Here is a 21863-nt window from a genome sequence, read left to right as displayed (position 1 = left end):
GACACTTGGCTCAGCAATACTACAAATGAGAAAGATCTTGGAATTGTTGTAGATCACAAGCTGAATATGAGCCAACAGTGCGATATGGCTGCAAGAAAGGCAAATGCTATTTTGGGCTGCATTAATAGAAGTATAGCTTCCAAATCACGTGAGGTACTGGTTCCTCTCTATTCGGCCCTGGTTAGGCCTCATCTAGAGTATTGCGTCCAGTTCTGGGCTCCACAATTCAAGAAGGACGCAGACAAGCTGGAGCGTGTTCAGAAGAGGGCAACGAGGATGATCAGAGGTCTAGAAACAAAGCCCTATGAAGAGAGACTGAAAGAACTGGGCATGTTTAGCCTGGAGAAGAGAAGATTGAGGGGAGACATGATAGCACTCTTCAAATACTTAAAAGGTTGTCACACAGAGGAGGGCCAGGATCTCTTCTCGATTCTCCCAGAGTGCAGGACACGGAATAACGGGCTCAAGTTAAAGGAAGCCAGATTCCGGCTGGACATCAGGAAAAACTTCCTGACTGTTAGAGCAGTGCGACAGTGGAATCAGCTACCTAGGGAGGTTGTGGGCTCTCCCACACTAGAGGCATTCAAGAGGCAGCTGGACAACCATCTGTCAGGGATGCTTTAGGGTGGATTCCTGCATTGAGCAGGGGGTTGGACTCGATGGCCTTGTAGGCCCCTTCCAACTCTGCTATTCTATGATTCTATGATCATTGAAAAGAAACACCATCTTTAATATTTTGTCTTTCATTCACTATTTCAGTGACTCATTAGGATGAAGACACAACTTCAAAAGCAAATAAGCATGCTTTAAACTTTCAGCCTCACTGATTAAACTTTGCCCTCCACAACCGAGTCTGGCCACACTGACTGTAGCTTTCGATCTTAGGGGAAATGTCCTCTTAGCAGATGGAAGCTGTCCATTAAACAGCTTGAGTGTAACATCACAATGACGTTTATGCTTTGGAGAGTTTCTTAGGAGCTGGGTAACAAAAGCTACTTCCCAATTAGTTTTGCTTATTTTGTCCTCGAAAATTGAAATCAGTGTTGCCCACACAATGGCCCCTTCCAAAGAGGTGGGGAAGATTCCATTATAAGAGCAGCAGAAGACCGAGACAGCCTTAGACACTGATCTGCTGAGTCTTGCTTACTTCCAAAACAATGAGCCTGGGCTCAGGCTTATTTATCTCTCTCAGTTGTGAACTGTCCCCAGCATGTAGTCTTGGGCTGTAAATTGCCTCGAAGGAATAGCACTGTGGATTGCCAGAAAAAGCCAAAGACAGGATGTTGGATGGAGCCATTTCCTTCAACAAGCATCAGAGGCTAGATTTTTGTTTAGATTGGAGAAGGTCAGCTCAGTCCACTCATTGTATTTATATGAAAAGGACGACACTATACCCGATGGCTTTCTGGTCATTGGAATGTAGAATTATTGGGTTTCAAACGCTGAGCTCAATAGCGAGCAACTCTAACGAGCAAGTGAGCCACTGATACAGGCCCCCATTACCTAGCGGGATGATGAGGAACCTCATGTAGCTCAGCCAGTCGGATGTCTTGTTTGCCAGCTGCTTCACAAAAAACCTCAGAATAGCGCTCAGGTAACTCTGGCCCCCGACAGACACCACCTTCACAGGACGCGGCATGGAGGAATTACAGTTGCAGCTGGTGGAGGGAAAGAAACGGAGGGCGGTTAAGAGAGCTGTGTGGTGGGCCCTGCGTCCACATCATCCACCCGTGCACAAATTGCCCCATGGCAAAAACCAGAAGCTATGGAACTGTTGACACAGGGATCTATACCATGTGTGAAGCGAATAAGGGCACACGCAAAAGATACACACATGTATATCTACATGCACGCACGCACGCACACACACTGTGCACATTCAACCCAGCCAACTGAACTGGATGGGTGCAAGGAACAACTCTTGCCCTTAAAAAGGGGCACGCTGCCACAGACTTCTTGTCTCTTAATTCAGACTTAAACTAAGAACTGTATACTGACTAATACAAGTCCATAGTAAGGCATAATTAAAATTCAGTCAGACGTCTCAGAGGGACCTTGTAGAAAACTCAGAGGGGCTTACAGGGGTCTCCCACCCAGGCATTTATCAGACCCACAGACACTTAGTTTCAAACCCTATGGCACTGGTGCCCTTAGATCATTAACGGGATCATTTAAGTTCACTGTCACTTATAAGGTTGCCAACACAGCCCACCTAATTAAGGGCTGCTTCATACATTATAGGAGGGATGAGCTCCCATTTATCTATCATTATTATTATTTATTATTTATTTATATAGCACCATCAATGTACATGGTGCTGTACAGAGTAAAACAGTAAATAGCAAGACCCTGCTATCACACGTTTCCATGGTGGCCAGTGTAATGTGCAAAGATGCCTGATATCAGAAGCAGGAATGAGGATTTGCACTGCCCAGGTCTGTGTTATGAGACATGTATCTTCCCTCCACACATTACAGGGCTCACAGTGGAGCAACAGAAGGTCCATTTTCCTACAATGTTTGAATGTGTAGGTCCACACCATACACTCCAGCTCTTATGAGTTTCAAGTACTCCATACATTTGAAAGAGCGGTGTAAATACTGAGGTGGAGGGGAACACTTCTGGTAAACTCCCAAATCCTTCACATTGACAAGCAAGCAGGGCTTCAAAGCTTCAAGAACCTGAAGCCCAGCAGCATGAGCAGGGACCACTAGAGGGCACCCAAGAGCTGGAGAAAAATACATTTTAATCCCACAATGATGTCTGGAGCGTTGCGGTTTCCAGACACTACACTGAAAACAGGTAATGCGATACCTCTGTTTTGGCGAGACCAGGCAAGCTTGCAAGCCCTTCAGGAGCCCGGGCATCTGCAGGCATATGAGGCAAGAGCCCCGCCTAATCCTTTGACACCTGTCCTACAGGTGCAGAAATCACTCCTGCCCTGAAATTCACGGGAGCAGGGGCTCAGTACGAAGACATCTGGCCTCCTACCACAGAGCTTGAAACTCTGAACACGGTCAAAGAGCTGCATAAAGAGCTCCGTTTCTAAGAAGAGGGATGCTAAGGCTCAATCCTCCACGCGCTCTGGCCTGAAAGATCTGTCCCCTGAGCTCGCATGTTGGGTGGCTGGCAGTGACGACTCTGCATGGTGCGAAGCAATCTCCGGAGCTAAGCCGTGACTCCAATTAAACTGACAATACAGGACAGTGTGAATCATCTCCAGGGAGCCTTGCAGTGTCTCCCCGCCCCCTGCCAACCACCGATGGAGGCGTCTTGCAGTGAGAAAGAATACAGCCAGCAAAGGAGTCAAAAAGGAGCTTTTAATTACACCGGGTTTGACTTCCCATCACTGCTGTGAAAGGAAGAAGCTCCAACTTGAGGGTAGAGCAGCCTTTGGAGGCAGCTATACTGGGGGAAGCAACCTTGCATTTTCAGTGGTCGGAAGCCCAGAGGAGCCAGAAGCACCTAATTAAATGTTGTTCCCTAAATGCTGGTTCAGACTGAGAAGAGAGACTGAGACTGAGGGCCCGTTCTTATGTTACTGAAACAACGAGGCTGCTGTTTCCTTGGTGATTCTATCCTACGTAACATTAGATTGAGACAGATCGCATCTGTTTTCAAAATAGCTTGAATTTGCATTTCAGCTTGCACTTACTGGGGCGTTAAAGAATTTCATTTGGCCCTGCTCTGAACCTGCCAGCTTTTGAAGTTAGGCAAGGTGGCAGATTGTGAAGAGGGTCTTAGAGAATATGGAACCTGGCTATAATGTGCTTGCTTTTACTGAGGGGGGGCAGGATACAAATAGATGAAATGGAAAGAATATTTACGTCCCAAGCAGGCTCATGTTTCGTGTTAGCAGAGCAAAGTGCGACGGAGCCGTCACTTGCAACCACGTCAATTCTGTTTGATTGGAACCGGCCTTAGCTCCTGGGTCATCACTTGTCATCAGGCAAGCACCATTCCACTTGCACTGCTCCCACGAAAGGTGGCCTCCGAAGGACCACAACCATCAAGCAGTAGGCAAGTTCTCAATATTAAGTATCCTGGAAGAGACACTGGGAAAATGCTGGGCTTTTAAAATGCAGAGAAGGGGTGCAGGGAACCATCCAGAGAGCTTTGGCTATTGGGTGGTATAGAAATGTAATAAAATAAATGAATAAGCAAAGCCCAGATATTCCTCCTCTGCAAGTCCTCTCCACACAGGACACTTAAACTGAATCCTCTTCACACAATTTATTCGGATGGCTGACAGCTTGCACTGAAGGGTTGTGCCTGCTTCTTACTGTTTGGGATAAAAGCAAACTTTGCCCACAACCTTTCTGCTCCAATCTGCCTTAGGGAAGAGGCAGGTGATTTCGTCAGTACATTTGAGCGCTGCGGCTTTGTAGATAGCAAACCTGTCCTCCCCCCAGAGACGGGTCTTTAGCTAATAATTTAGTTACTCAAGGATGGAAAGCCCAAGCAGGATGTATTGGGTCAAGGACTGTCCAAGGACATTAGTCAGTCTTTTCATTCTTCTGGAATCTAGATTTCTTTTTGGCCCTCTCTTTAAGGGCAAATGACAAAATATAAAACGGAGGTACTTCTGACATAGCTTTGTGAACTCACTATCGCTGAATCCTCGTGAGGATTGCGGAGAGGACGGCTTGCACTTCAATGGTGGAGCATGTGCAAACAACTGGCTTCTTCTGGTCCTGAAGGAGATCGGCTACATACTGGAAGCAAAACAAGGAAGTAAGCAAGCAAGCAGTGGAGGGATTTGGTGCTCTGTTTACGCAGCTGCCACCCAAAACTCCTCTTCCCTGATTAGCAATCACTGGCCACATGACCTCAGACAAAAGGTTGGTAACTGAGCACCGCTAAGCACCCTGGTTACAAGCGTAACGTGCCACAGTTACAACTGAGGTGATGGAAATCTGAGACCTGTTTGATGCTGGGCCCAGCGAGCAAGGGGGAAAAAGCAAACAAGGTGCAGCAAGACAATAAGCATGAAATATTGGCTGACAGCCTCCCTTGTTTTGAAGATAATTCCCCCTTATTTGAGGATACCGTTCCAGCCACTTGGAGATATAGGCTTACATGAAATAGGTTCCAGTTGCAGAACCCCTGAACCCTCAGATAATCAACCCAGGCATGGGCTCTCTCTAGCATTAAGCATTCCCTCTCTTATTTTCCTCTGTTACCAGCAACATTCAATGACTGCATGGCAACCAGTGCAAAATCCGAGTTATCTGTCAGATTCTGGAACATGCTAGCTTTTATTTTATCAAAGACATCTGGCTTCTAACCACATGGCTTCAGGGATATGTTTACGTTCAAAGCAATGCCTATAGGCTTGGGGAGCATTTCAGTAGCCAGGCAGAGGGGGACCCTCTCTCCCTTGCCCCACAGATCTCTCTTGCAAACATCACAGCGTTGCTCCCCCTTTGGTGCCTCTTTCTCCACCTAACCTAGCTTTGGTGACACAAATTAAATTTCGCACTCCTGCTTGCCAATACTAAACTGGGTTTATCTAATAAATTAAACAACATTTATAGAACATTCTTAATGCGAACCATTCATCCTGCCAAAGCTGGACTGGAAATGTCTGGCTTTGGAGGGGTGGAGGGAAAATCCTTTCTCGACTAGCAGAACTTGGATGTTATTATTATTATTATTATTAGTAGTAGTAGTAGTAGTATCCTGCCTTTTGCCCAATACTGGGCCTCAAGGCGGTATTACAAAGTTTAAAACATACATTTTAAAACATAAGAAAAGAAATGTAAAAACAAACACAAAAGTTTAAAATTCACAACAGAATTATAAGTCGGTAGGGGGAGAAACCAAACCAAACCAAACCAACCAACAAGGGGACAGGGCCCGCCCCGAAAGGAGCTTGCCTCTTAAGCTCCCAGTCCCAAAAAGATGTTGCAGCTGGGGGTAGATGGTTCTGAGTCTGCCAGGAGGCAGTTGGAAGGTTCCGCAGACGTTGTCATCTATGACCTTAGTATTGTCTTTTTTTACATTGGGAACTCCCTGCAGCAAGGACCACTTTATACGTGGTATTCTGTAAAATTGCACATGCACTGCTGGAACGTAATAATACCAACCAAGGACAACAGCTACTTTGAAGTCCCTCATATTTGAGGAGAGGGTCTAGATTTGCCCGACGTCACATTCTGCAGTCAAAACGTGGGATGCCAGTTAGGGACAAGAGCACGCATTCATTTTCTCCAGTTCAGGTCATCTCTTGCCAAGTTGGGCTCTGCTTTTGCTAGCTGGGGATGGGGCCGGGGGGGGGGGGGCTTGTCAAGGAAGGGAGATACAGCGACAGCCAACCTTCTCACCTGGCCTTGCCAGTCAATAGTGTTCACGAGGATGATGTTTTCTGGCAGTGCTGCATCTGACACTAGGATTTGATTCAGCTGGTCATAAAGGATCTTGCGAGGAATCTGTGGGGGCAAGTTGTATGGTTTTTGAAGGATGGTTCATAAGAACATAAAACGAGCCCTGCCGAATCAGACCAAGGTCCACCTAGTCCAGCACTGGGTTCACACAGTGGCCAACCAGCCGTCGGCCAGGGATGAACAAGCAGGACATGAGTGCAGCAGCACCCTCCCACCCATGTTCCCCAGCAACTGGTGTACATAGGCAGACTGTCTCTGATACTGGAGGCAGCATATAGCCATCAGGACTAGTAGCCGTTGATAGCCTTCTGCTCCAGGAATTGGTCCAATCCTCTTTTGCGCAGCAGCTGCACGCTGGGTGCACGTTTTCATTGAAGTCTCCACCACAACCCAAAGATCTCTTTCCTAGTCAAGTCACTGCCAGCTCAGATCCCATCAGCTTATACCTGAAGTTGGGGTTCGTTGCCCCAATGCAACGAACCCCAACTTGCTTACATTGAACTGCATTTGCCATGTTGACGCCCCTTCTTCCAGATTGGAGAGACACTTTTGCAGTCCCTTTTTGTTTTAACCACCCTAAATAACCAGGAAACTTGGTGACCTCACTGCTCGCTCCTAATTCCAAATCATTTATGAATAAGTTGGAAAACATTGTTCCCAATACTGAACCCTGAGAGGCCCCACTGTTTACATCCCTCTGTAGGGAGAATCTAACATTTATTTACTCTTTGCTTCCTGTTCTGTAACCATAAGAGGACCTCTAATTGCATGACTGCTAAGTTTGCTCAGGTGTCTTTGGTGAAGGGCTTTATCAAAAGCCTTTTGGAAGTCCAAGTGAACAATGTCTACCAGATCACCAACGCAACTCTGAATTCAAACAGAAGGCAAAGTAATCGCCACGTGAAGAACACGTACCAGCTCCAGTATGGAGGATGCAGGTATGTGCTCCATGGCAGAGGGGAAGGCCCTCCTCCTATTCTTAGAACTTTTTGATACTATGATTCAGAACGGGAGAGGACGCCCCCTCCCCACCCCGAGCCCTTACACACCCCTTTCAGTAGGTCACTGTAATCCAGGCCATGTGCATTCCTCACTTCTATGTGGCTGTAAAAAAAGAAAAGCTGAATGCAAGCAGATAGTACAGGGGAAAGGTTCAGATACCCAAAGGAGGCCTCGGAACAAGCTTCTAGATCAGGTGAAGGGACTTGTGTCTCTCACGGCAAATGCTCCCTACCTTTACTAGTCACCTAATTCCAAGGCCCTTCCCAGTCACTCCCTTCCTGGCAAAGAAGCTCATGTTCATCACAGGCTTAAGTCTGGAAGCAAAAATGATGTAAATGTGGGCCTATTTGCTTAATTTGCATCATTTGCTCTGAGGACAACCTTTTAGTCAAGGTGGAGGCATTCAGCATGAAAGAGATCCTGAACGCTACAAACGGAAAGGTGCGGCACTGTTTTGAAGGGAACTTAGAGCAATTACCTTCCCCAACAGTTGGCTTTTGCCAAGTTGCGATTTAAGAAGACCCACCTCCGCCCCTGCTCCCAAACGCAGACAGAGGATGCTCAAGCCACAGTATGACAGACTCTGGATGCAGGTTACCTGTGTACTGTGACCCAAGTCTGGAGATCTTTCACTGTCCGAACTGTTGGTCCTTTCGCTGAGGGGCTTTGAAAGCTGCCGCTCTTTGAGTGGGGTGCTGCGCTTCTGCCGCGGCGTGTGGGTAGCACTGTCCATTTTGCTGTTACAGGCAGAAGGAAGATGGTTATTAATGTCCCGGGCCATGCTATAACTGGGGGGGGGGGGGACGACTAAGACAAAGACCTTCTCTCTCGCTCTCTAGACACAAAAGCATAAGAATCTGTTATCCAAGGTAAAATCTTTTACACAAGCTCAGTAGAGCCCCAAAATCAACTGTGCCCTTCTTACATTTCATACGCTTTGGGCAGCCAATGGAGCCTTCTGTCTCCACTACACTGGGACAACAAATTATTCACAAGACTGTGTATACTGCGTGCCTGCAGGTTGCCTGCATTCCACTCCCTGAAGAACCCAAACAAGCCCTCCTTGAAAGCCAGCTCTTGGAAGCCGTGCTAAATCAGACCTTTGCAAAGGTAATTCGTTGCCACAGGGAATCCAAAGGCAAGATCTGGGGTGTCTTGATGCAACAACGGGAGGTGTGTATGGCGGCAATTTCATCATACGGCAAGAGTGCCGCTCTCAGGGGAATCTGAAGCGCTGGCAGGCAGAGGAGGAACAGCTGCATCGGTAAGCCAAGTGGATGCAGTCCTGAATGGGATGCTACAAAGACACCCGTCTCCCCCAACCCTCCTCCAGTGACATTTCCCAGAACTGCTACTGAGTTTGAGGGAGCCCGAAGGCACATCCAACCTTCTGCTGCTGTCTGAGACATTAGGCAAAAGGTGGAAACTCAAGGACAAAACCAGGCAGCTCGCTCCGAGAAGTTGCTGCCCTTGGTAAAGAAGCGGCTCATCGAGCTGCTGCAGGAGGAAGAAGGGGGCGGGGAAACAGAGAAGCAAAGCGGGGAGCTGAGCAAACAAACATATGGCGCCGCTGAGCGCGCCGCCTGCGAGGCATCTGTTTTGCACAGGGAGAGGCAGCAGGGCCCGAGAAAGCCACTGAGATGCAGCCATTTGCGGCCTCCTGGGCACCACAGAGAAAGGCAGGCGCAACACATTTCAGTTTACAATAAGGGAGAGAATTAGGAGAAATTATTTGTAACAGTACACCGCATTTTGGAGTCAAATCCTCAGCTAGGGGCTGGAGCCTCAGGAATGTATCCAAAGCAGCGACGTTGCGATTTGAAGCAAAGCCCGGAGCTGAAGTGATGGAAGGGTCATTTCCTGGCCAAACCCAACAGAGAAAGAGACATCTAGGCAGCTAGAGAAAGCCGGAGGATGCACAAGGGGGAACAGGTCTCGTGTTCCCGAACAGACAACACCAGCAAAATGAACATTTTCAAGGAAAGCCTTCCCTGGACAACCCAGAATGAATCAATCCTGGGAGGGGCAGTGAGTGCCTGGGAAGAAGCACACAAGTGGGGGGCAGGCCATTGTGCGATGGAGGTGGCAAGTTAAGACCTGCATGAACGCGACTCCCGGAGACCTGGGCATCCTGCTTAATAATCTCTCCAGGCAGCTGGGCTTACTCAGTGATGGTAGAAAGCACTCAGCCCTTGTACCTCCCCCGCTGCTCCGAGCAGTTCAAAGATTATTATTTATTATTATTATTATTATTTGCATTTTTATACCGCCCAATAGCCGAAGCTCCCTGGGTGGTTCACAAAAAACTAAAACAATTCAAAGTGTAAAACAAACAGTATAAAAACATGAGATAAAATACACATTAAAACGAATTAAAACATACCATACATGATTAAAACATCCTGAAAACATTCTAACATTTCACTGGATAGGCCTGTCGGAATAGATCAGTCTTTATTGCTTTTTTAAATTCTAAAAGGCTGTCAAGTTGACAAATCTCCTCCGGCAGGCCATTCCACAGTCTGGGAGCAGTGGAAGAAAAGGTCCTCTGGGTAACAGTTGTTAATCTAGTTTATTGCTAGCTGAAGTGGATTCTTCCAAGAGAACCTGAGTGTGCGGGGCGGATTGTACGGGAGAAGGCGATCCCGCAGGTAGCCTGGACCCAAACCATGTAGGGCTTTAAAGGTAATAACCAACACTTTGTACTTTGCCCGGAAACTAATCGGCAGCCAGTGAAGAGATTTTAAAACTGGTGTAATGTGGTCACCCCTAGATGTACCAGTGACCAGCCTGGCTGCGATACTTTGGACTAATTGAAGTTTCCGGACTAGGCACAGAGCTAGCCCCATGTAGAGCGCATTACAGAAGTCAAGCCTCAAAGTTACCAGCACGTGCACGACCGTCTTTAGGTCTTCCAACTCCAGGAAGGGGCGCAGCTGGCGTATCAGCTGAAGCAGATAGTAGGCACTCCTGGCCGTCGCATCTATCTGGGCTGTCATTTGGAGCGACGGATCCAGCAGCACCCCCAAGCTGCGAACGCAGTCTTTCAGGGGGAGTGTAACCCCATCCAAGATCTCCCCCCTCATATGAATGGCCTTTTACCTTTGAAATGCTTTCAACAGCTTACACAGATCAGGGGTGGGTGGAAGATAGACTGAGACCTACTGGTGACTTGCAGAAGCACGGCAACTGTTTGTAACTCCCAACTGTCTAACAATAGCAACTAAAACGCTTCCCCCCTTCCTAAATTAGTTTCTGGTAAAACAGAGGTGCACAAATCCATGCCCTGTATACAGCCCCCCAAAATGGGTTGCACGCCCCCCTCCGATCCCTGCAACTGAATTCTTCCAGTGAAATCTTGCTCTTATTTGGCAGGATGCAAAATTCCTAAAATATCTGATGTGAACCCTAAATGCAAGATTGAGGGGGAGCATTTGCCCAGCCCTGCCAAGGGAATGTTAAGATATACTACAGCTTATTGAGTGTTCAGGCTTTGATATTTAGATTATTAGACATATTTAGGCTATTAGCCATTTTGTATCATTTTCAGAGGGAAGGGATAAAAAGCAAGCAAGTAAACAAAACCCAACTGCATATTACCTTGGTGACGCCATGCTCTGAAGTTCTCCCTTGCTGGTCTTCATAGGTGTCTTTATTTTTTCCGGGATGACTAAGGTGGTGGCTGAATCTCCAAAAGTGTCCTGCTCATTTCCTTCCTAGAGAAAGGGAGATGAAGAGCATTTAGAATTAATCTCTTGATAAAAGCAGAAGGACATCCTATTGGTGAGAACGTTTACTACCAGCAATAAAAGGAAACGGCCTTACAAGCGTGTCTGCTTCATTGATATTGTCATCTGCATTTTTACTCCGGATAGGTTTCATTTTGTCCCCAAGGCATGCTTCCATCTGGATTAACAGCAGCGATGGAGAGAAAGAGAAAACGAAAAGTGAGGCAAGCTGCAATTCAGCCAGGTCACATTTGTAGTCTCTGGAAGACATGTTGTTTACGCAGATTAAAAATCAAGGATCGATCTTTACCACCTGGCCACAATAGCGTTGTGAATGGCAACATTTGACCTCTAGCAGAGCGGGCAATGTAGCCTTCAGATCCCTGGGAAACCCAGCTTTCGCACACAAGTTTCTAGACCTCAAGGCTGGATTTCATGAAGGCCCTAGAAGGCGTGTCCTAAAGGGCCTTCGGGGTGGACTACTCCTACTTTATTTAGTCATTACTAAGTTTTAGTTGCTACTGTCAAAGTACAATGAACCATAAGTTACAGCAATAAAGTCCAATTATCCATGTTCCTGGCTCCCCACCCCCACCCCAACCAACCCAAAGAACCGAATTCAAGTGTTTCTGCACCTGCGTAGGACCCTGCCAGAGGGAACTAGTTTTGGTGGCAAGCACACCACTTCAAGAACATATGAACTAGCCCAATGGTGCAAAATCACTCCGTATAGGGAAAACATTAGGGGATACATCTTGCGAGTAGGTTCTTCACCTAGACATGCAACCCCTTCGGCCTATTGTTGTACATACAAAGTGAGTGGGTACAGGGGGGTCAAACTACATGTGACAACTGAAATCCACGGTCGGATCTCCCGAAATTATTTTTTTTAAAAAACCTGGATTGCACCGAGGGCAAAAGGTTTGCTTTTTAAATGCCCCACGTCTTCCCCAATCAAAACAACCCCTCTGAAATTACTGTGTTGCTGGGAGGAAAACAGACACAATATGCATACAAGTATTTCCCCCTCAACCGGACTAACAGTAGCTTCCAAAAGGAAAGGGTTAAAAGAACCTCCTCCAATTCACGCTATTCACTCACCCATCTTTTAAGTGTTTTGAAAAAACACACAGAAGATTCAATCACGTATCTCTTGTATCACATGCACTTTGGCTCAACAATGGGCCTGAAAGCCAGGGCAGGATTATTGCTTTGTTCAGCCTTTGCAAGGTTTGACTTCATCCTCAAGTCTTGTGCACCACTTTGCAACTTGCAGCCAAAATACTGGAACAACCCCAGTGCTGCATCATATATCTTAATTCCGAAGCAGTAGCAGTTCCTTGTTACTTACTGGGCTGGTGGCATCCTTGCCAAGGCTCCCTTTGCTGTTAAGGCTTCCAATTTCAGTCTGGGAGCTCGACTGCGACATTCCTTCAAAGAAAGGCCTGGAACGGAACAAAACAGTAAAATCAAAGGAGAATGACCGACTGTGTAATGTGCTTTTGCAAGAACATCACAAAGAGGCTGGATCAAAACAGCAATTTTCTTCTTGCAAGACCTTCCACCTTTATTAGCAGATGGGCAACCTGTGGCTTTCTGCTATAGATGATCTACAATGTTGGCAAGTTTGAAAGATTAAAATGTGACTTCAGGTAGAGGACTGGTGGAAATACTACTGCAGGAAGCCTCAACCCCATTTGAACTAGCCACTCAATTGGCATCAGCTCACAGTTGGGGAAAATCTGGTTCAGAGTTACCCTTCCTAGCAGATAAAACAAATCCTTTATATCAAAAGGAAAGCTTAGGCATGGGGTGGGGGAGCCATGCAGGACAGTGGACTTCTCTAGTATCCTGGTACAGGCATAGGGAGCTTCAGATCCTTGCCTCATTTCAATATGCACCTTACATGATTCTTATTAACTTGATCCCACACTTATGAATATTAGAAGAGCCCTGCTGGATCAGACCGAGGTCCACCTAGTCCAGCATTCTGTTCACATAGTGGCCAACCAGCTGCCCACAGGAAAACCACAAGTAGGACAGGAGTGAAATAGTGCCCTCCTGCTCATGTTCCCCTGCAACTGGTGTACATAGGCAGATGGTCTCTGATCCTGGTCAATGCAAGACAGGATCAGACTCACGAGCCATTGAGAGCCTTCTCCCCCAGGAATTTGTCCAACCCCCTTTGAAAGCCATCCAAATTGGTGGCCATCGCTACACCTTGTGGAAGTGAATTCCATAGTTAAACTCGTGTTGTGTGAAGAAGTATTTCTTTTTACGTCTCCTAAAGCTCCCACTAATCCGTTCCATGGGATGATCCTGGGTTCTAGCATTATGAGCGAGTCAGAAAAATGTCTCCCTCTTCACTTTCGCCGCACCATGCATGATTTTGTACATCACACACACGTGTCCCCTTACTCGCCTTTTTTCTAAGCTGAACCGTCCCAGACATAACCTTTTCTCATGGGGGAGTTTCTCCAGCCACTTGACCGTTTTCGTTGCCCTTTTCTGTACTCTTTCCAACTCTACAATTTCCTATTTAAGGTGCAGCGACCAGCACTACACATAGCACTCCAAATGCGGTTGTACCATAGATTTTCATTAAGGACAGTATGATCTTGGCAATTTTATTCTGGATCACTTTCCTAATCATGCCTAACATGGAATTTGCCTTTTTCGCTGGGTCAACGTTGTCATCGGGCTGTCCACCCTTCTTTCTGATCAAGCCCCAGAAGCTACATCAACCAGGAACCAGGATTTCTAAAGGTCATGAAGGCCGTTTCCTGAGAAGGAGACCTGGAAATGGGAGGAGCCCTGGCTTCCGAAGCATCACCAGAAGTTGCTGGGTGTGCCCGGTTGCTGGGGCCAAGCCGGATCCTTTTCAGCAGCGGGGAGTGCTTTCCCCAAATAACTCACGAGGAAGCTGCTATGACAGCTGTTGTTCATGATGGGCAGGTGGAAGGAAAGGGAAATCCCCCCTGCCGAACCACTTGTAAGTCCTACGCTTTCTTGTCTTGCTCATGGGAGAAAGGAACACTGTCTGCTGAACAAGGAACTGCTGACTGTATCTCTGCTGGTGTTGAAACCCTTAAAGTCCAAAGCAGGCTGGGTCCAGTATTCCTAGACAGTTGCTGGCTCTGTCATATGAATCTAGCCACAATGTAAGGTCTTTGGAGGCTCTGCACTGGGTCCCTTTGCCATTTGAAATATGGTGGACATAGAGGAGTGCTGGATATCAGGGATAGGGCCATCAAACAGCGGCTCAGAGGCTCAGGAAGCTCATCCCATTTCCTCTTGGTCATTTTGTTGTTGTTCCAGAGGGAATTTGGGGTTCTCGAAGTGTGAAGGAAACCTTCCTTCATTGGGCTCGATCTTTCTGCTGGTTTGTGTCTTCAATTTACTGGTGCTCAGATGATTCATTTGTTCTTGATTAAGGTGTGTGTCTGTGTTACGTTTCAGTTGTTTTATTATTTTGTTTTTAAGGTTGTTAGCTGCCTCATAAAAGTAAATCATGTGATGTTTTTGGCTTAAAAAGGCAGGACAGAAACACTCTTAATAAATTTGTGCAGTTGAGACAGTTAAGCATTTGCGTGCTTTTTGTGGGTTTTTTAATCTGGCCCACTGCCTAATAATTTAAATATTGGGAATGTAGCTGCCAGACCCAAAAGGGTTCCCCACTACTCGACCTAGCACAAACCAGCTATTTCTCTCCTCCTTTGCCTCCTGAAGAAATACGCTTCATAAGCCGGACTACCAGTTAGCTGACTTCTCAAGCACCCACTTTACCAGACTGAACTCTAAAGAGAAGGGGATGGAGAGGCAGAGAGAAAGATTTGGCTGACTTCAGTTATCTGGGTAAGATAAACAGGAACCAGAATGGCTCAAAGGCGAGCAGCACAGGTTGACGTTGAGATGCGTTGCTTTTGTCATGGCTGTAACACAATCCAGTCACAAAGACTAGGCTCCTGTTTAAAAGCTAACCATTAAAATGATTCTGCAATCAGAAAGGAAAGGGGAGGCATGCAAACCCCCAAACTGGGGAGGTACAAGCACTCTCTCTTCATGCCTCCTATCCTCTAAGAGCATGATACTATGTGGAACAGAATGGTGGTACAGGGGGCTGGGTGGGTTGGCCATTCCAGTGGAAGAATGTTGCTGGAAGAGAATATGCTTCCTTGGACGAGAGCCCAGAGGAAGACGCTTCCCCTATTATGCACAAACTTTCTGTTCTTTTTTCTATTGCATGCTCAGTGCAATGGGACACGTTCTGCAAATTCCATACAGCCACCCAAATAGTGCAGGGGATGGAATAAAATGCGAGGCCCACACACCATGCACAGATATTTGCCATAGAATTTAACCTCTTGAAAAGCTTGGGGCTTTGTATTCCGTATGGCAGAGGAGACCTTGAACAAGTGTGGACATTATTCCCGAAAGGTTCCAGAATCAAAACAAGTCTTGGTTGCACCTCCCTTATCCAAGGCCTATAGGAGAACACTTCAAACCCCACCCCTGGCGCAGCTCAGCATTTTGCTGGACCCAGGAGCGTGAGGAACAGGCAGAACATGCAGAGGCCATTCAGTGCCATTGCCCCTTTCCCAAAGCCCTGGGGAAAGAGCTGACTAGCAATCGAAATGCTGCCATAGACAGTTGGGCACTATTCTCCTGCAAGGACTGAACCAGAAGCCTTAGAAATGTAACCAACAGCACCAACCCTGTGGCTTCCTTATGCCAATGCCTTCTGTGAAATCTCTCGGTCAATTACAGGAGTCTGTTGGCGTGAAAACAAGAGTGCTTGAGCACCCTAAGGCCTCAAAGCCTTCCCACCGAAGGAGAGTTAAAAAGCTCAGATTTATTTTATTTATTTTTATTTACTTATTACATTTTTATACCGCCCAATAGCCGAAGCTCTCTGGGCGGTTCACAAAAATTATGAAGACGACCACCTCAGCAGACTGCTGCATATGTGCACAGGGATCTCTGCTCCCAAACTCTGCCCCCACCCGCTCCTGGGATGCACTTACTTGAGTTTCGGCTTTGGCGTGCTGAGGATGCTCTCTGTATCCTCCATCTCGGGACCACTATCGCTGGGATTGTACATCTCCAGGCTGTCATAGAGCTCATCAAGATCCTCCTCTACCTCCCGGATCTGCTCCCTGGACACGTGCTCCAGTCCAAAGCCAACCTGTTTGAGAAAGGCTTAGCAATCAGGACAGCTCACCGTTTCTGCTTGCCAAACACACAACTTCCCCTTCCTTAAGGTGGGGCCTGAATTATTTACTTAGATGGAGTAACTTCTCATTTAGCTGTATCAAACTGTGCAGCGTTTGCCAAGCAGGAAACTTTGTGACCTCGTTATTAAGGCAGCCAAACAATTTCACCCGGAAACTATTAGCAGAGGTTGTGCCTTCCTTCAGTTCACAGACAAGAAACCCCATCACTTCAGGTATCATCATCATCCGAAATGGAGAAGCAACAGACATGTAATAACCAAGGCTTAAAACAACGCAGGAAAGTGTGTCGTCCCCCAACTGCAGCCACACCTACACACACTCAAGCCAGACCTTCCAGAGGGAAAAGAATCCCCAGCTGCTCATGAGAGGCGATGTAAACAGGGTCACTCGAACTTGCTCCAATTCATCCCACCACATATACCAATCATCCTACCCACATAAAATTACTCAGGATCCTAGGAAGCTGCCATATTCCAAGTCAGAGCACTGATCCATCTAGTTCAGTACTGTCTACGCAGTTTGGCGGTGGCTCTCCAGGGATTCAGGCAGAATTCTTTTCCAGCCCTATCTGGAGACGCCAAGGATTAAATCTGAAACCTTCTGCGTGCGAGAGCAAGTGCTCAACCGACGCACTTCAGGCCTTCCCATCAGAACAAACACTACCAGCTACATTTCATGTGGATTTTGTCATCACGGAGCGCGGATTTAATGCCACGCATTTCGTCAAACAACCAGCAACTGAACTCATCGAAATCAAGGACTATAAATGTTTCCATACGTACCTCATCGGACACTTTGAACCTCTTCAGTAAAGCCACAAACTTCTGCTTAATATTTGGCTGCTGTGAAAAAAGCGAAAAGCATCAACTGAGCGACTAGCACAGACGCAAGCAGAACTTGATGCTGGAAGTGTACGGAACGCCGAAAAGGCTAATTTAAAACTCCCAGAATATGTGTAACTTTAAAAAAAAACTCTCCACACAACTTCGCATCCAAGCCGCAGTATATGATGTGAGCAGATCTGGCCAATCCCCACGCCATACACCGCTCAACATAGGAACTGCAGCGTGTGCAACAAATCAATGGAACCCGTACTGACTGGGCGAGCGGGAGAAGAGAGAAGAGTAACCCTGTAGTGCCCATTTCTGCAGAAACTCTGCATGAACTCAAAACCCTTCCTTCCAGGAACTGGTCCGGAGCAACTGTGCTTAGCTTGCAAACCTGAGAAGAGTGCAGCTCTCAACAGTGCAGCTTCACAGCGTGCATTTTTCATGAAGGCAGCTCAAAAAGTTAGTGCTCGAAGACTCATCTTCAAAGCGAAGCATCGAGGAGCGAGGCAAACCAATTTACTGGGGACGAGCGGGAAGACAAAGCCTCGTAAGTGCTTAATTCCTTAAAAAGCGGTGGCAGGGATAAAGACTGCTTGGAAGCTCTGCCTCTTCCGCCAGAAGTGTGGGAACTTGGTGTTGCACTAATGGTTGTTCACATACGCTCATAGGTTCTCTTCTCCAGCGACAGGCTGCTCCAGCTAATGCATAACTGTACCTCCGTGGTTCAAAGCCAGCTTCTGAAACAGTTCCAAGGCTTGGCACTAAGAAGTGCATCCCACCACAATTTAAGCCCTGGAGTCAGCTTTCTGCTTTAACATGGGCACAACACTGGCTCCCTCCTTGATGGGCTTTCGGAAGCAGGCAAAAACGTGTTTGTTCCACCAGGCCTTCGGAGAATAAGCTGGCCCTCCATCTATGTTAAGGACTTGTAAAACTGTTGTGTATTTTAAACGTTTGTGTTTTAATATTGTAATGTTTTAATGTTTTTTAAATTTTTGTACATTTCTTTTCCTAGGTTTAAAATGTATATGTTTTAAATTTTGTAAGGCCACCTTGAGGCCCAGTATTGGACAAAAGGCGGGATACAAATAAATATTATTTGTAGGGGAAAGAGAGAAGAGCAATCCTCCTGTTTTTTTAAAAAGTTGCTGACTAGGGCTTTCCATGGTTCAGAGTAGTCTTTCAGTCCACATTCAGCTGTGCTTGAAATGAGCTCACAGATTTTGGGGCAGAGCATTAAAAGTCATCATCAAAGACCAGCTGGGAATTCTGTTATCTTGGCACTAGAACCCTGGTAATAGTCAGCCAGGCATGTAAGGCTAGCCAACAATATTTTAATCTTGGGGTGTGTTGCGGCCACACAAGGCAGCAGGTAAGTCATTTGCTCCTCTCCAGGTCTGTGAAGCATCTTCTCTGTGTCCATGGGCTACAGCCACATAGTGCCCCTCGCTTATGCCTGGACTCTTTGGATTATCAAGAAGAAACATGGAGGGGGGAACGGAAGAGGGGGAAGAAGGAGACAGGGTCAGAACCCCTCAACCTGACAAGGTCGCTTGCAACACTACTCACCCGAGTAATTGCGGAAGTCGACGTCATTTTCCTCCGAGTCTTTTTCACCTTCCTAAGGTCTTCCTCTTCATAAAACAAATCCTGTGGGGAGAGGGGTGGGACAAGCCACTTCAGAATGCCAGCACCACCCAACAGGAGCTTCCAAAGCAAGCCAAAATCTTGACTGACTTGTCTTCACATCATGTTTCACTCAGCAGCAGGGCCAAATCTGAGCACTCTAACATGGCTGACACTAGCAAAGGTTATTACAAAGCCTGTACATCTCAGCCACCTGTGTTCAGAGCATTCACTGGGAATGGGTTTGCTTCTTGTATCCTCTAGCTAAAGCTCCTCAGATCTATGGATCTCTGCATTAGACTTCAGTGCTGCCAATTCCCATGAACTCTCTTTTCATGCACTTGATTGTTTTTTAAACAGCTACAGCCAACATTTGGTGAGCAACCCATGTTTTTAGAGCTCCCACGCTTTCTCCTTAAGTTTCCCGCTCAACCTTAATGCGTTTTTTTTAAAAAAAACCGGAATAAACAACAGAAAATATTTAAATGTGTCTCATTTAATTAAAAAGGGATATTGGAAAGTGACAACTGTAATTATTATAGAGTTTGGAATGATTATCATTCGACAGGTGCAAGGCTTACAAATCCATAGCGCACACTCACCGAAGGAACTGACTAGGTCAATGGAGAAGCTTACCTGTCCATGCAAGGGGTCATCACTCCCCTCCTGTTCAGAAGAGAAACTTTCCTCCTCCTCCTCTGAGTAGTTATCAATGTCCGGGGAGCGATCTGGAAAACAGTTTTAGTGTTACCAGAAAAGTCAACCGGCTCAATTTGACACTAAAACCTAATGTCTTTTCAAATGCAAGGTTGGAGTCGAGACTGGTCCAGCATGGAGGTTCACGAGACAAAGAGTGTGCAAATTCAGTAAAAAATTTAAGCAAGAAGGCAGCTTGATTGTAGGAGAGCAACTACGGCTGCTCCACCAGAAGAATATGTCCACTCCTCGTCCACTACTTTTGCTTGCCATCTTGCCCTGCGCTTACTGATTTTACATTTATTTATTTTAGCATTTTTATCCCACCCTTTAGCCAAAAAGGCTCTCAAGGCAGCTTACAAAAATATTTCTTAAGACAGTCCCTGCCCACAGGCTTACAATACAAAAAACATGACACAAAAGGAAAGGGGATTGGGAGGGAGGAGGGGAAAAAAGAAAAGAAAAGAAAATTCAGGCACTAGATTCTTAATTACATGTCGGGAATCCCATGGTGGGTCACTAAAGTATTTCCTCGTGGCATTAAAGTACACTTAGGCCTGATTTATGCATCCAGAAGAATGAAGCAGTAGCGTCCTGAGATGCAGAATGGGCTGGACCCCTTTGGATTGCAGGAGGAAGGATCGTGGTTTTGAAATGTACAACTTCCTCAAAAAGAGCATTTCAAGTATATTTATTTATTTTATTCCAACATTTGGAATAAAATGTTGGAATCCTTACCCAGAGAGTGACTGGCCAGCTTAAGTAGCTTTCAAAAACAATGCATCTGCGTAGCCCCCCCCTGGGTGCTCTCAAACTTGATATTCCTCATTCAGACAGACAGCTAATCATTCATTCCTGGGGATGGGACTTACAAGCAGAAGAGCACAATTTAAGATTCACAACTGCCCTTTCTGATCAGCCAAATGGACCATCAAACTCAATATATGGCCCCTGGCTTCTTAAATTTCTAGCTATTTAGAGGACGTAATTAGAGAGATATAACCCTAGTCTGGAGCTATTGCTCAGGAAGATGTTTTGCAATGGATCTACTCTCATTACGAGGCTGGCAAAAGCAAGGCAGCCCCCCACCCCCGCTAACTCCTTACAATGGACCTATGGACTATTCAAATCACTTCAACAATCTCAGCTTTCTCATCCATTCTTCTCCTACACACTGGGAAGTAAGGCATGGAAAATAAAATATATACTCTGGTATCCTAGTGGGATGCCATCTAACGTGGGCCTCAGAACCAGTTTGAGTGCCCTTCACTCAAAACTAAGTCATTGCAGCCTACCGCATAAGATCAAAGGCAGTGACGAGGACTTAAGGCTGAGGGCGTGCTTTCTAATTGGGCATGTACCTAGGCAACTCTTCGTTCATATTATTCTAATTAAGTCTCACAACTTCAAACCCAAGCTCCAGCAGTGAGGGACCAGAATCTATCTCACAGAGGACAGACATGTGGAACAGGGAGTACTGGACCTGGACTTCTGAGATCTGGGTTCAAGTGCCTGCTCAGCCATAAAGCTCACTAGAGAGACCTTGGGCCACTCTCTCTCTCTCTGCTTAACCTAGATGACAGAGTAATTGTGCGGAAAAATAGGATAATACCCCCACCCCATAAGGTATGCTACCCTGAGCTCTCCTTGGAGATAGTGCAGGTTTTTAAAAATCTGTCCCAATTGAGCCTTATCAATTCGCAGCAGAGATTAGCCTATACGTTGCCTCTTTTTCTGCTAAAAAGAATGCAAAATCAATTACTTTTAGATTAAAAATCTGGCACTATCTAGCTAAGTGGACACGTTTTCATTCTATTCAGATAAATGCATAAACAGCACTGGAGCCTAGTGTGATGACTTCATCTCAGTTCCCAGCTTTCTTTCTCTCTCACTCTCTCATCCGATCACTCACAACATTGCTGGTAATAAACCCAAATATCAGAATAAATCCAGCACGGAGCCTACATCTCCATCGGTTTCCCTAGCAACCAGATTTATTGCCTAGGCAGCCATCCGGGAGAGAATATCGTAAAGCAGAGAATTCTAAGACGGAAGGCTAAATATAGCCGTGTTTGAAGGAATTAGACTGGATTGTCAAAACAAAGCACGGTGAGAGAGTGGACAATACTGAATCAGGCTCCAAAAGGTGTTGGAGTCGTTCTCCTACAAAGTTCACGCGTGAAGACTAATGAGCAGGCCCACAGGTTGCCAAGCAGCAGCTGTAAACCTGCCTGTTGCAGCTCTCATTTGCTTCCAGTGTGCCTCTAGCATCTATGTCATAGGGAGTAGGACACTTTCAACCCCAACAAGGCTGAGATTTTCTGAGACAACCCCTCCCGTACCTCACATGATATCCTCATG

The 21863-nt window shown here is 46.4% G+C and overlaps 1 protein-coding gene across 1 annotated transcript in view; it reads right to left on the bottom strand.

Annotated features, from left to right (window-relative positions):
• PACS1 (phosphofurin acidic cluster sorting protein 1) overlaps positions 1–21863 on the bottom strand; it is a 70597-nt gene that overhangs the window by 18541 nt on the left and 30193 nt on the right. Inside the window, exons 6-16 of the mRNA XM_063146197.1 lie at positions 19443–19534; positions 18750–18830; positions 17133–17192; positions 16141–16301; positions 12468–12561; positions 11214–11294; positions 10989–11104; positions 7987–8125; positions 6327–6431; positions 4609–4715; positions 1504–1658 (exon numbers count right to left, since the gene is read on the bottom strand). Coding sequence (XP_063002267.1) covers positions 1504–1658; positions 4609–4715; positions 6327–6431; positions 7987–8125; positions 10989–11104; positions 11214–11294; positions 12468–12561; positions 16141–16301; positions 17133–17192; positions 18750–18830; positions 19443–19534 — 1191 coding nt within the window. The remainder of the gene's footprint in view (positions 1–1503; positions 1659–4608; positions 4716–6326; positions 6432–7986; positions 8126–10988; positions 11105–11213; positions 11295–12467; positions 12562–16140; positions 16302–17132; positions 17193–18749; positions 18831–19442; positions 19535–21863) is intronic.

The sequence above is a fragment of the Elgaria multicarinata genome, chromosome 21 (genome assembly GCF_023053635.1).
Source record: "Elgaria multicarinata webbii isolate HBS135686 ecotype San Diego chromosome 21, rElgMul1.1.pri, whole genome shotgun sequence".
Classification (NCBI taxonomy): Eukaryota; Metazoa; Chordata; class Lepidosauria; order Squamata; family Anguidae; genus Elgaria; species Elgaria multicarinata.
The sequence above is the reverse complement of the archived record's forward strand: the minus strand, read 5'-3'. Positions and strand labels throughout refer to the sequence as shown.